Here is a 14,501-nt window from a genome sequence, read left to right as displayed (position 1 = left end):
CCGTTCAAGGGACAGCGAGGGAGGCAAGGGCTACTGCTCTCCAACCATGGTAGTTGAGGTGATTTGCCACTGGTGACCACCCTACTGTGGCTTCACAAACTGGTCAAAGTACACCCTTTCCGCATTTGACTCTCATGGTAGTGAAGGTGAGCAGCCAAAAAGCTTCTTAGGAAAGTAGTTTAGAGGACATCCACACAGAAATTAAAATGTCAACCAACAGACACAATAACATATTGTCAAGCCCAGTGCTTATATTTTAATAAAATAAATTACTTTAATCTCACAGCAAAATGAAATGCCAGACAGCACAATTAGAGTTGTCAGTTACAGTGTTGTACTGCTGACTGCGATTTCCAGTGACGTGCTACTGTCCTTCGGTACACTCCCCCACTCTAGGAGTTTCCTAGTGTCTAGAACCTCTGCTGTATATCATTGTTCTAGGTTTGAATTAGGTAGAGTTCACTCAAAAGTACCTCAGTGTTTAGATGTACAAAGAGTTCAGTTCACTTTTACCAATTCAAGTTCATGCTGTAAAAGGTTTAACTGTGGTCTGAGGAATTCTCCAGCTTCCCCAGTCTCTCATTCCATTTACAGTTAAGCCCTGTGGTACCTGGGTTACTGTAGATGCTGCTCTAGCAGTAGGGGGTGGGCAGATTTAGCTGTCCTGCTCCAACAGTGGCAGTTCTTGCGCTGGGGAGAAATGACCTTACTGGGCGAGTTCAGCACATTGGCTCACGCGGTAGGAGCAGTCTTATGGGCTGGGTGCAGATGGAATTGGATGAGTTATTCTGATGGAGTACTACAGAGTTCTTCAGAGACCTTATTGTTACTCTAAGTGCACTTGTTGGGATGGGACTACCCCCTGCATTCTAAATGGGCATATGCCCTTGCCCATGAAGTCTGGACTTGCTGCACGAGGAGCTGATAGTCTACCTGAAGATTAGAAGGATGCCTATCAGCTTAGACGGGTGGGGGGGGGGCCTGGCCATGCAAGAGTAGAGAATGACACACCTTCCCATCCAATTACAAGATATAGACAGTAGTCCTATGCCCTCTATGGGGGTACAAGTTGTGTCGTTCCTTCAGGTCACAGAACAGTGACAGGCCTTAGCCTCTGCACACTTGCTAGATAAGTGTGTTGCCAGGGCTAAACAAAAAGCCAGAATACCAGTTTCACATGCAGTCAGGCACTTAGGGCAAGGGCATATGCCCATTTACAATGCAGGGTATAGACCTGTCCCAACAAGTGTACTTACAGTAAAGATAAGGTCTCTCAAAAATGTTGTAATAACCGTACAAACTGAATAACCTGCATTAAAGTATGTATGGGAAAGTCCTACACCAGATATTCAAGCCCCCTCAAAGGACTCGAACAAGCACTAGCAGAGTAAATCAGTTCAACTTATTTTGCGTGTATATAATTGTTGTAATGGCTTTATGCTGTATGCAATGCACAACCACAACACACACAAATATACCAACACAGAGACACAAACAGTTACCCACACAATATATATCTATAATAGCCACACATACCGGCATGTTCTTTCTGAGTTCACCACAAACCCAATCAGACTTCATCCCACATATCTGTCTTTTCCCAGCCTACTAATAGCATACATTTTCGTTTAGTGGAATTCAGGCACATATTTTCAGTGTATGTAACCAGTGTATATGTAATCCATCTGCAGTGAAAGGTTTCCTCACACCACTGCAACGAAAGTGCAGATGCTATGGGACTTATCCACGTGCCTCAGTGCAGCTCCTGTAAATTTAAAGAAGCCACTGGGGCAATGCTTGTAGAAAGCACCATTACTGAAATTACCACACTGCAACTCAACACCACCTGAAATCTGCATCCTGATTTCCACGGTGTTGTCGAGTGGTTCAACGTTACTTTTGAAAAGATCAGTAATCACTGTTCTCGAGGCCAATAGCACTTTCCATTTTGGGACAGGTAGTTATTTTTCATACTTCTATTAGTAGGGGCTTGAAAATACCAGCAAACAAGTGTTGTTGGAAAAAGAGCAAGGGGGTGACTGAAGATGCAAAATATACATAGGTCCACTTGGAAGCTCTAAGGTGAGGAGCAGTTTGCCCTCTATGATTAATTATACCATGGTACTTTTTAGGCTGAACCCTAAGAGTCACTAAATTAAACTGAGCTCAATACCCTATTGGTTATAGTACAGAGCAGACAGGCTTCATATAGGGAATTGTGTAAAGTATGTATGCACTACCAAACAGTAATGAAGTCAAAACACCAAGCAATAAAATCCCAAGCCAAATTAGAAAAATAGAGTAAAATATAAAAAGAATCATGACACTAAAACAACAACAATCCTATAAGTGAAACTGGAGCTCTGAATATTTAAAGTTGCAAGTAGAATTAACGCCAATAAGCACAAACAGCAAATAATGGTCTATGGAAGTGGTAGACTCGATCTTGGCTCAAATTGAGACTAACTGTAATGAAGCCCTGAATACAATAAAAGTGGATTGATCTCGGTCTAAAGCCTTGAAGTAAACATTTTTAATACGTTTCTAAGTCCCACTTCAGAAAGGGAAACAATCCTCCCTGGGTGGGCTGCAGCTGAAATTGTAGCTGCCACAGTGTAGCTGAATGCAGGATACCTGAAGCACTTTGGTCCCTTAGGAGCTTTGGAGATTTCTTGTGAACACACAGAATGGAACTTAAATGTTTTTTCAGAGGTTGGGGTACCTTTGAGCAGGATGAATCTGAAATCCAATCCGAAGCTATGAAAATGCTGATCAGATACTTTTTCCTACAGGTTCCTTGAGCTCTGGAGGAAAAGGTTTGAAACTTTTACAAACTTTCTTCTGGTACCCAAACTTCCAAAGGAGTACATGTCTAAGGCTCAGAGGACCTCAGGAGAAGGCAATTAGAGACTTTCAATGTGTCACGCATAGGCCAACAGAAAACTCCAGTCCAGGTCCAGTTGCCACTAATCAGGTGGGCACTTCAGGCAAAAACACTCTTGCAGCTTTTTTGTTGTCTCTTTAACCACACAAGACGTCAGCCAACCAACACTTGGAGGCTACTTCTTTGTCCTGTGTACAAGAGAGAGCAGGGCCAGTCCTGTCCTTCATGGTTCCTCTGAGGTTACAGAGAGCAGGCCTAGAACTCTTCTATCTTCTGCAGGTCCAGTAAGTGTTCTGAGGAGGTGCTTGGGTTGCCATATTTATGCCTGGCACCAGCTATAGGGTGGGGGTGACTCCTAGGTACTTACCAACTAGTGAGGTGAAGGTTTTTTGGGGGAAGGACAACCCATTATTTCAGCAGTTCCTGTTTGCCCTACTGCAAACAATCCCACAGTGCCTCTTACCCTCAATATCCAAGATGGGCGAACCCTTCTTCCCTTTTCCAGAGCCTATGTACCCACCCAGAGGTGTGGCCAGGTTAATGAGCAGTCGTCTCCTCTGTGGTCACTAAAACAGTTCTGGTGATATCTTTCCTCCCACTTAGTTTGGTTCCAGCCTAACTATTGTGACAAAGGCTCGGCCTTCCCAAGTATCATGTGACCTATTCTTGCAACATGGCAGGACCCATTGAAGTTAATGAAGGTCCTGGGTACGCCATAGCTGGTGTTCCTGCACAAGGAAAGCTCTGGGAGCAGTTCTCACACCTCTTTCACTCCTCATTCAGGTGAAGCACAAGCTGGGCAGTGGCTGAAGAGCTAATGAAAAGTAGCGTCCAGCGAGGCACGATGGCGCCCGTTTCGGACACGTAGGTGGATCGGTCTTGCCCCTACTCACGGCGATTGGGAAATTTGCCACAATGTTGCCAGCTTAGTCCTCCAGCGATACAGTTTATCGCACGCTGACATTGTCAAGGTTTGGGGGAGCATTAAAAAAACAGAAATACTGACTTTGTGACTGTCCCGGATTCGGCTTGGATCTGTGTGCAGTTTAGCGCTGCGTGGAGAGCCTGAGCCCTGAACCTGAGCCGAGCCGCCTACTGGAGTAGCGTGAGGAGTGTGGGCGGTCTTCGACACCCGGCAGTCGGTTCTGGGTGAGGGCTGGTGGATCGAAGGCTCCTGTCTCTGAGTGTTGAGTGGCTGAGAAACACGATTGCAGCCTCTCCGTTATGCCACTAAAAGGAACGTGTGGCAGGCCCCGGGCACCAAACACAGCGAATTTGGACGACAGTACAGCTGGTGCTGAGGTGAGCGAGGCTACACGAGTGGCTGCTGCTAAACCTGCAATGAGCGCTGCTGCTGGCGTGTCTGCTGTAATGGATGCTGCACTCAGTAGAAACAAGGATGGCCGTGAGAAGAAAAAGATTCTGGTGATATTTTCAGTAAATCAAGATAGGGGTAAGGGTAAACAGCCTGTTCTTCCCATCAATGACTCTGCTCAAATAAGCACCACGGCAGATTTGTCTCTCAATATTGAGGTTAGTGAAGCCCTAATGCAGAATGTTGCTATAGCTATTGCTGAGAATGCGGAGACTGGTGAGGGGAATACTAAAGTTGTCTCTGAATTTTATCCAGCTACTACTATTCCCCTAACATCTGTTGGAGACGCTGACTCGGGAGAGCGTGTTGTGATTTGGCGACCCGGGGGGACATGGTGCTGTGGGCTAATGAGGGCAATGAATATTCCTGTGGGCTTCCCCGCTTAGTAAGGGAGGATCAAATGCTCATGCCAGATACAGAATCAGGTCATTTTTACTCACTCTCTAATCACTCAAACTCATCCTGTGAGGACCTAACATTACAGTATACAACGCAGATGAGTGTTAATGATGGTAGTGAACATAGTAGCTCATTTTTGGAGGAAGCAGGAGAGCTCAACGAAGGGCAATCCCTCACTGTTCACAAAAAATTAGAGTTAACTATCTGCAACGGTGGTAGGACCACAGAACGTCCTGTATCTGAACAATTACCTCTTGGTGAAGATGAGATATCTCTCTCACTCATATATCAGTCAATTATGTCTCATCATGCAGAAACAAGGGAGAAGAGTCAGAGAGTTCAGAATATTTGAAAGAAATTACAAAATTCGGTCCGACAGATGTCAAAATCGCATGCAGAATTTCTGTTGAGGTTTAATGCAGCTGAAGCGCGGATCTCGAATCTGGAGGATCAACTGGCTCAACAAAAAATTAAAACTGGCTCTATTCAATCGGTTAAGGACGACAAGCAGTGGAAGATAGCCGATATTGAAAATCGTGCTCGTAGGAATAACTTAAGAGTGATTCAGATTCCGGAGGGGAACGAAGGACAGGATCCTCGGCGCTATATCGTTGAATTATTCACAAAAGCCTTCCCGGAGTTGTCTAAATGGGACTGGGACCGTGAAATCAAGAGAGCTCACCTCTTTCCATTTAATAGGCGTGTTCATACAGGTAGTGGTTCTATGCAGCTAGTTGAGAGACCAAGAGCTTTTTTGATTTCACTTAATAGCTTTTTGGCACGTGAAGATGTATTTCATCTAGCATAAAAAAAAAAAGATTGGCGGGGGATTTTGAATTTTTTGTGCAGCCGGACTTCTGCCGGCATACGGTTGAACTCTGACGGCAGCTATGTGAATTGATTCCTCGATTTTAGGCAAAAGGTGCTCAAGCCTATTTGTTAAATCCAGCAAAGCTGAAGGTGATCTTCAAGGATCGCACTCACTTTTTTTCTAACGAAGGTCCCGCTAATGAGTTCTTGAATTCAGTTTAGTGAGTGCTGGGGTTATATAAAACAATAAATTGTAGCAGTGTATTTAGTGTGGAAAGATATTTTTGTGTTGGCATAGTCTTATTTTTTTCCTTTTTTGATATACTAGAATTAGGTAGAGTCAGGAGTAGGGGCAAGGGGGAGTACGATCACCTGCATCTACAGGACCATGTCTCCTAAAGCCTTGTTATGGGGGGGTGGGGGGGTTGGTGTGGGGGAGAGGGGGGGTTCTGGGGTGGGTCCCCTAGGTGGGGTAAAAAGGGTCAAAAAATCACAGTTACTCCAGGAGGAAATACAGTTAGAGTTGTTTCTCTGGCTTGTTGTATAATTTGTGTTGTTATCATGTTTAATATAATGGTGTGGATAGAAGTGTTGTTTAACTATCATTATGACAGTTAAGGGGGTAAAGATCTGTTCATTAAATGTTTCCGGCCTTAACCCCTTGCGCGCTAGCGGTTTTCCTGCTGTGTGCTGGATTTTTCAAAAACTCGCGTTACATGACGAGCTCAGCTCGTCATCAGCATACGAGCGCCGTAGCTGATGACGAGCTGAGCTCGTCATCAGCATCGAAGGGGTTAAAAACTCGCATAAGAGAAATAGAGTCACAGCAGAGTTGCGTAGTATTCAACCTGACTTGGTATGTCTCCAAGAGACACATATACCTTGGTCACAACGGGCAATTTTAGGAACATTTGGCTTTTCTTTAGTGGTGGCCTCAAAACAATCCTTTATGATTAGGGGAGTGGCAATATTAGCCAAATCCAATATTGTTAGTGTGGGTCATACTTTAGCGGCTAAAGCAGGCAGATGGGCCATTGCTGATTGTATGATTGGAGATATTGAATATACAGTCTGTACAATTTATGGCTTCAACTTAGACGATGCTTCTATTTTTGAAGCATTAAATTTAGAACTAGCAACTTGGGGGACACCTTTGATAGTATGTGGGGATATAAATATCAATTTATCCACTGTAGATTTGCAAACGGTGCCTCGCAATTATAATGGTCGGAAACTAAGAGTGTTTAAAGCTTTATATAATCTTTTAAAGGATCATGGTCTGATTGATGACTGGGGTACAATAAATCCGGCAGATCCTGGGTTCACTTATTATTCCTTTCCCCATAAAAAGTTTGCACATTTTAGATTATTTTTTTCTATCTGCCCTGTCATTAGGTGGGGCTCCAATTCAAATTTTCCCAAGGGTATCTTCTGACCATTCTCCAATTGTACTTTCTTTTACCGCCACTGCCCAACATCTGCCGGTAAAAACATTTTCTTTTGACCGGAAACTATGTTTGAACAAAGATTTTCAGGGACATATGCTTAAGTGGATTGCTGAGTTTTCTTCTATTAACAGAATAGAATTTAATGATAAAGTAGAATTTTTTTCTAGCTATTACAGAAAAATGTATTTCAGAAAAAATACCTTTTGTTTGCGTAATGCTTCTAAGGCCTTTCAGTGCCTTCCAACTGTCACCTGACAGATGGTGATTACCCTGTGGTGAGGTATGAACTGCTCCCAGAATCAAACAATAGACCGACCTGAATGGTCAGAGATAACCCATCTGAAACTGATATCATTTGGAGGGGAGAATCCTCTTTGACATTAAAGTGTCAATTCCTGTTTGAATGTCACACCCTGCCGAATGGATCTGCTGGGGTTTTTTCATATGAAACTTGGGGCATAATTCAAAGATGCCTTCCCTGTCACAAACACATGTTAGCTGACACTTGGCCAAGGCTCCTCATTTGTCCTGTAGCCTGTCAGGCTTCATTCACTGTGGGACTCTCTTTGACATTACAGTGTTACAGCCTGTTTGACAGGTCTGCTGGATTTATATATAACATTTTGAGGTTCACTCCATAGTGGTGAAACAGAATGCTAAAACACTTTGTGAGTATCAACTGTCTGGTTGAGGAAAGCTCATCTTTGAATTTACCGGACTTCTGTGTCTGAGTTTGTTTGTTTCGGGGAACAGGGACTGCCTAAAACTGGATTTTAGTGGTAGATATTGAGAGAACTCCAAGATTTCCATAGTACACTCCCCTCACACATGCACACAAAAGCCCTCAGACCACAAGTTCAGTGTGACTGAACCTTCGGCCATCTTGAAAATGCCCAAAAGGGTAAGGTTAGCGCCAGGAATCGTAATCTCATTAGCTAGTGCATCTCCAGGGGTCTTTCCCACTTCTAGTTCATGCCAGACATAAACGTGGCACCTCCAGGCACCCACTTCAGAACTCTCTTGGACCTGAGGAAAATCAGAAGAGGACTGAACCTCCTATTTGCAACCTAAGAAGAACCCTGGAGGACTGGACCTGCACTTTATCTTGTACATAGGACATAGAATTGAAACACAAGGGTCATAAGGATGACCTCCTGTTACAGTTACAGAGACACAACAATCTACAAGGGGTCTTTTCCTGCAACTGCCCAGCTGATAAATGGTGGCTCGATTGGACTCTCCTATTGACCTCTGCCTGCCATCCTGTGAGTCTCTAAATGACTCCTGTGAGTTCTAGGGGGCCTTTAGAAGTTTACTCCTGTGGTGGATTGGGTCATTCATTCATTCCTGCTGTTGACAAAGATCTTACTGTGTGGCCCATATGTGACTTATCTATAACTTGGTGAGATATCTAATAATTTTACACAGTCATCTGCCCCTTCAATATGTACTTTAACTATAATAAAACATGCATCCTCATTCTGTCGAATAATGACAGGCAGTGAGCTAATGGGTGAGTTATGCCCAAGGAGGGAGCATAATCCAGTTATCTACCCATCAACTCTGCTGTCATCCAGCACCCAGTGTATGTGCTCTGCCCCTTAAAACAAACAAAATTGGTTAATTCCTAATTTGCATATTTAACTCTCTTGTGAGGTCATGGTATATGGTTTGCAAACTACTCTCATGGCATGGAAAGTTTAATATTACCCATGGACTGCAGGATTTTTTATGCCATCTACTAGTTTGACAAGGAAAACAGGGCTTGAAGCCATTGCAGCCTGCTGCTGCAGTTTAAACCTGCAGACTGATCCGTCAAAATAACCTTTTTGATAGTGGGGGAAAAAATCAAATTTTAACTATTAATAAGTCATCCCTATGTAGGATTAAAATATTATTTCTGCTAACTCAGGTTTGGAACAAGGTAAGGTAATAGTTCAACCAATATTTTGATTTTCTTTACTAAAGATCTAATAAAAAAATGAAGTTAGATTTTTACTAAATATTTAGGAAAGGAAACTTTTTTAAAGTTACCTTTTTCTGCCTGAAGCTCCTGTTGCCTAATTTGCATTTGCCTGTCAGCAGGTGCCCTATCAGTGCTTGACAATACTGAGGTGTAAAAACTGCTGCCAAAGCAGATCAATGGCTTAGGTCTGGTGACAGGATCCACCATGCATGTGAATCCACCAAAGGGGCGACTTCGCTGGGCAAGAAAGTTAAGTTGATCCCACTCAGCGTTTTTGCTGCTCGAAAATCCTGTTCAGTGGACCCTTGCAGCAATTCTATCCAACTTCGATGTGACCTTCCCAAATACAGCATGAAGCCTTGCCTTGCTGGAGAATTCTGAGCTCCAAAATCGATACTAACACTGAACGTAGAAATCTGACCTGGCAAAGGTGCCAAAAGTATCTGAGTGACAAGAACACTTCCCTGGTTGCAAAATTTGAACTTTTCCTGCCTGAAGTTTTCCCTGCCAAAACCAACGGCTTTAGCAGGCCACTCACTTACAGCGAGCATAAGGAAGGGGCAGGATATGTCTAAAACTTTATGGAAAAGAGTTTTATTTAATGGCATTTTACATAAAAGACCAATAATACATATACTTTGCATCAGTGAATTCCAATCCTGCCCCACCACTTCCACAGATCGACCAGTGCAAAACAGGCATATGGCCTGACAAGTGGATGCAGAAGCAACTTCTGTATCATCCAACTGGTGCAAAAACATTTTTTGTTTTTATTGTTGGTTGAGTGTACCTATGTGTTTTTGCTTTTTATCCTGTTTTCTAAACGTTGGTACAAAATTGCTCCACAGCAGGGCGGTGTTTCAGAAACTAAACATGTGACAGATTGTCACAAGACCACAGTAACCTTCACCAGATGTTGATTCCAAATGATGCCAATCACGTTTATAGTTTAAATTGTTGATAGATCTGTAACGTGTGAAGTAATGAACAGAATAATCTGAGCCCTAGGTATGTGCCGGTCACAGTACAGGCCTGTCAGTGCTCTTCCTCTTTCAGCGTTGTTTATCACGGAGCACTTCATTCAGCCAGCGATAGCCAAGCTGGGCTTTAACTCTGCAATCAGCATGTTATCCGGGAACACTAAATGTGGGCCATAAACTACCTGTATATTGCATATGTCGTTAAAGCGATATTCATGCATCTGTGCTAAGGCAAATTACATCTGGGCCGGCAGATTCATGACGGAGATAACGTGACACATTGCACTCCCAAGGAAAATAACAGTGCCACTCAGGGTTTGTCGACTGACGTAGATTGGGCGAAGAGACCTAAAGAGCTCGGCCCTGCCCACCTCCCGCGCTTGGACGCCCTGCGAGGTTCCCTTCTTTTCCTGTTTCACGTCGCAGCCCACACTCGGCTGCAGGCAGCGCCGGCTGGGGGAGTAGGTTATGGGCCGCCATGACACGGGCCTGTCTGGTGACGCCGAAGGCACCCCAGATTTGAACTATTGAGACGGCTGTTGTGCTAATCTTTGAGAAGAGGAAGACAATGGCTGACACTCACTGGATGGTGTATCTGCAGAAGATATTTTATCCACTTCTTGCTATCGTTGGGATTCCGTGTAAGTAGAACAAATATTCCACCTCTTGCCTCTTGCGTCCACCACCCTGCCTTCCCTTTCTATTTGTCTCGCACTTGCCGGTTCTTTTTCATCCCTGCTTTCCAACCTTGTCATTGACATACCATCTTTTGTGCCTTCTTCTATCTCCTTTTTTCTCTCTTTCTTCGCTTGCTTTGTTTCAAAGTCTGATGGTGAAAAATAAATCCTGCTCCCAAAAATGAGTTCTGATGCCCATCACTTGCAACCATTGGCAAAAAATAAGCTCTGCAGGTAAGAGTCATCAGTATATGTTCTAAGCAGAGACTTGAGCATTGATGGAACTTTGTACTGTGCAGAGCTCTGACCTGACTTACAATTTTTGTCTCTATTAAGCAACTTCTGTCATGCACTCCAGTTAGTAGTCTATTACACCTGGCAACTATCTTTAATATCAATTTATGACCCCAGACTCCTCGCCGCTGTGCAGTTTGCTGTATGTGTATTTGTTCAATCAAATTGTAAATGCAGATTGTGAGGGTAGGCTTCGCCTATCACCCTGTTGATTACCAGGCAATAGATAATTTTAATGAATTAGAACTGTTAAGTGCTCTCTCTTGTGGATGGGACCTGGAATTCTAGCATGCTTTATGTTTGAGCCTTTTAGGTTCGCTATGTCATGCATGCTGTGGCAGCGCAAGGACTACAGCGGGCATAAAGTTCCATAGATCACTCAAGGTTATTTGGGCTTCTTCCTTGCGAGCTTTTGGGCAGCCACTGCATTTTATGTGGCACAAAAGCCTTTTCTGTACATGCAGATACTTCAGAACGCATGCTGCATGTGGCAGCTGATTTCAATTCGTCACCGATAACTTCTGGAGTGAAACTGTATCCAAACAATAAAACATACCCCCCCCCCCCCCCCCCCCACGTCCCCCGTTCCCCGTCCCCCACACTCCCGAACTTTATAAAACACGGAAGGTCTGATTTACAGTATAGTATAGTAATGAGTCCAGATCCGATCGACACAGTCACCATGGTACAAAGTCCAAATATAACTCCAATATTCCAATGAATTTCAATATTTTCTGGGACAGGATTAATTTGTGGAATGTTTTGTATGTATGGAAAAAGAAGAAGTAAAAGAAGGAACAAGAGATAGAAAACAGTTTTGAGCGATGCTACCTTTATATTACTATTTTTGAGGTTATGGAGGCATAATGGATATGTATATCTGTCAATGTTTTAATGTCTCTTTATAATACTATGTTTTGGGTTATTTTGGCATAATGGATACGTATATTTGTCGATGGTTATTGTCTCTTTAATTTTCTCATTTTACATGTGTTGTTTATTTCAGCCGTGAATTATAGGATTCAGATGTGGCAACATTACCATAGATTGGATGATGTATATTTGTATATTACTATATGTCATTCTAACCATTGTAACACAGTTTGGTTACCCAGGCCTCTATTTACAGATTGCGGATCTGATGTTAGTCCAAGAGATAATATGTTTTAGCTATAATTATTCTTTATGTACTATTTGTACCTGATGGCACCGATTTTCTTTTTCTTTTCACTTTATCACCCCATCTTTCTGTCCCCTACTCTTTTCTCCTTTTTTCTTTTGATTGGATTGGAATTACATTTATGCAACTCCTCCCACTTGATGGTATATATTGCCATTAGTAATACCTTATCAGTACTGTGGACATTGAGACTTGCTTAGGATACTAGGATTGGAATGCAGGAGTAGAACGTTGAGTCTATAGATGCTTAAAATGTGGGATTGATGAAATAGTGAAAATGTATTTTAAGGACAGTTAATTATAGAATGGTTAAGGTAATGATCAGTGTTGAGAACTTAGCCTATGAAGCGAGCAGCAATATATTTTCTCACAGCGTCAGTGTCGAGGTCTCCATACACCCTCCCTCACTTCCCATATTAGGCAGCATGACGAGTCAGCCCAGTGGACGTGCGCAGAGGGCGCGCCGGCGGCGCGCCAAAGGCAAGCCCGTCCGCGACCAGCTGGGACCAGGGGCCACCCCCCCTTGCTCCCGGTATAGTTATTCCGCTAGGGCATTAAGGTCCTGGGCATCGGGAGACTATGGCTTGAATGAGCGGATCCTCGAGAACCTTTTGGAACATGGGTTATTGAGAGATGAGGTCGTGGGTAAGCGGGAACCTGCTGCGGCCATTCCCCGCCTTGATAAACTATGTGGACTTAATATTAGAGTCCTGAATACCCGCTCCCTGCAAAAACACCATTTAGAGGTGTTTACCCTGCTCCATATGAGTGATATTGACATCTTAGCTCTCACAGAGACCAGGTTAGGGGATTCCTCTACCTCGGACATCATTGCGGCCCTTCCAGAAGGCTATGAGGCCTTTTGGTGTAACAGACAGGGAAATGCAAGAGGTGGTGGTGTGGGTATTATCTTCAAGAAACGGTACATGCTCACCAAGGTCCTGGCTGAACATCTTGAGGGGACAGACCTACTGGGGGGTAAAATCCTGTTTAAAAACTCCTGTCTATTGCTTATGGTTGTGTACCGTCCCCCACAGTCCCCCCCTACTTTCATTGACCTTTTCATTGAGGTGGTTATGGATTTATGCACCCATTATAAAAGGGTACTAATAGTAGGTGACTTTAATTTCCATTGGGACAATCTTCAAAAAGATCCCTTAGCACGCCAGTTGGACTCGAAAGCACTCGACCTTTGTCAGCTGGTAGATTGCCCCACACACACTAAAGGTCATATTTTGGACCTAATTTGGTCATCACAGCCATTAGCCACACAGATAAAAGTCGACCCCTGTATCTGGTCTGACCATTTTTTAGTTAGTTGTTGGGTCCCGAGCAAAGGTCGGCCATTGCAGTAACCACCAGATTGGAGACTAACGCGTGACTGGAAGAAGGTTGAAGCCAGTCATCTGGCTTCCGCCTTGGGCGCAGCCACTAGCACTAACCTCCACCATAACAACCTGGCACAGGAGTATGATCAACTTACAGCAAGCCTTCACTCTGCCCTTGATCAAATTGCGCCAGTGAGAAAGGTAAAGATTAGAGCCCATGGTTATGGCGCTCCCTGGTTTAATGATAATCTCCGGGACTTGAAGAAAAAGCTGCGCCAAGCCGAGAGGAAGTGGCGGTTAAATTATAAACCAGAGGACCATAATTCATATAAAATCCTGTTCTCCTCCTATAAATCTGCCATCATGGAAAGGTAGACAGAATTTTATGAGGGCAGAATTCAGCAGGCCACAAACAAGCAAAAAGAAACCTTTACAATCTTGAAAGAGCTCAGCCACAATACGGGGGCAAAATCATCAGCCCCCCCCCCCAATTGATAGTGACACCTTTCAGGTGTTCTTTCTTGATAAGGTTGATAAAATCCTTATGGAGATAGAAAACTCCTCAACCAGCCGTGGCTCTAATCTCCAATCTATAGCCCCTTCTCCTCTGGAAGGCCGCCTTGTGGAATTCCCCCCACTGGATGCTCAATTTCTCCTTCCTCTTGTGTGTCGGGTGAAATCAGGCTCACCAGCAGATCCATGCCCCCCAAGAATTTTCCAACTGGCTATTCCCAGTTTGGAAGGCTCAATTCTCACGTTATTGAATTCCTACCTGGAAACGGGATCCCTCCCGCCCCCCCCATGAAAGAGGCAAGAGTCATCTCCCTACTCAAAAAAGCCGGTGCGGATGCCTCCGCCCTTAAAAACTACAGGCCAATCTCCCAGCTCCCATACTTAGCCAAAGTGCTGGAACAACATGTCCTCAAAACACTTTCCATCTTTCTTGAGGAACATAGTCTATTACATCCTAGACAAGCTGGCTTCAGAGCCCATCATAGCACGGAGCTGGTGATGCTATCCGTTCTGGATGAGATGATGGTCATGGCGGACAAGAAAGTATCAAGTGCCCTGATTTTATTAGATCTGTCAGCGGCATTCGATACGGTCAACCACAAAATCCTCTTGTCTCGTCTTGCTAATGTGGGTATAGTAGGATCTGC

General features: G+C 43.9%; 1 protein-coding gene across 1 annotated transcript in view; it reads left to right on the top strand.

The window, feature by feature from the left end:
- The first annotated feature begins 10,287 nt into the window (after positions 1 to 10,287).
- Positions 10,288 to 14,501, top strand: part of LOC147712387 (putative G protein-coupled receptor 139) — a 55,190-nt gene continuing 50,976 nt past the window's right edge. The window contains exon 1 of the mRNA XM_086920328.1: positions 10,288 to 10,503. Coding sequence (XP_086776454.1) covers positions 10,431 to 10,503 — 73 coding nt within the window. The 5' untranslated portion in view covers positions 10,288 to 10,430. The remainder of the gene's footprint in view (positions 10,504 to 14,501) is intronic.

This window comes from Lissotriton vulgaris, chromosome 5 (genome assembly GCF_964263255.1).
Source record: "Lissotriton vulgaris chromosome 5, aLisVul1.2, whole genome shotgun sequence".
NCBI classification, from domain to species: Eukaryota; Metazoa; Chordata; class Amphibia; order Caudata; family Salamandridae; genus Lissotriton; species Lissotriton vulgaris.
The sequence above is the reverse complement of the archived record's forward strand: the minus strand, read 5'-3'. Positions and strand labels throughout refer to the sequence as shown.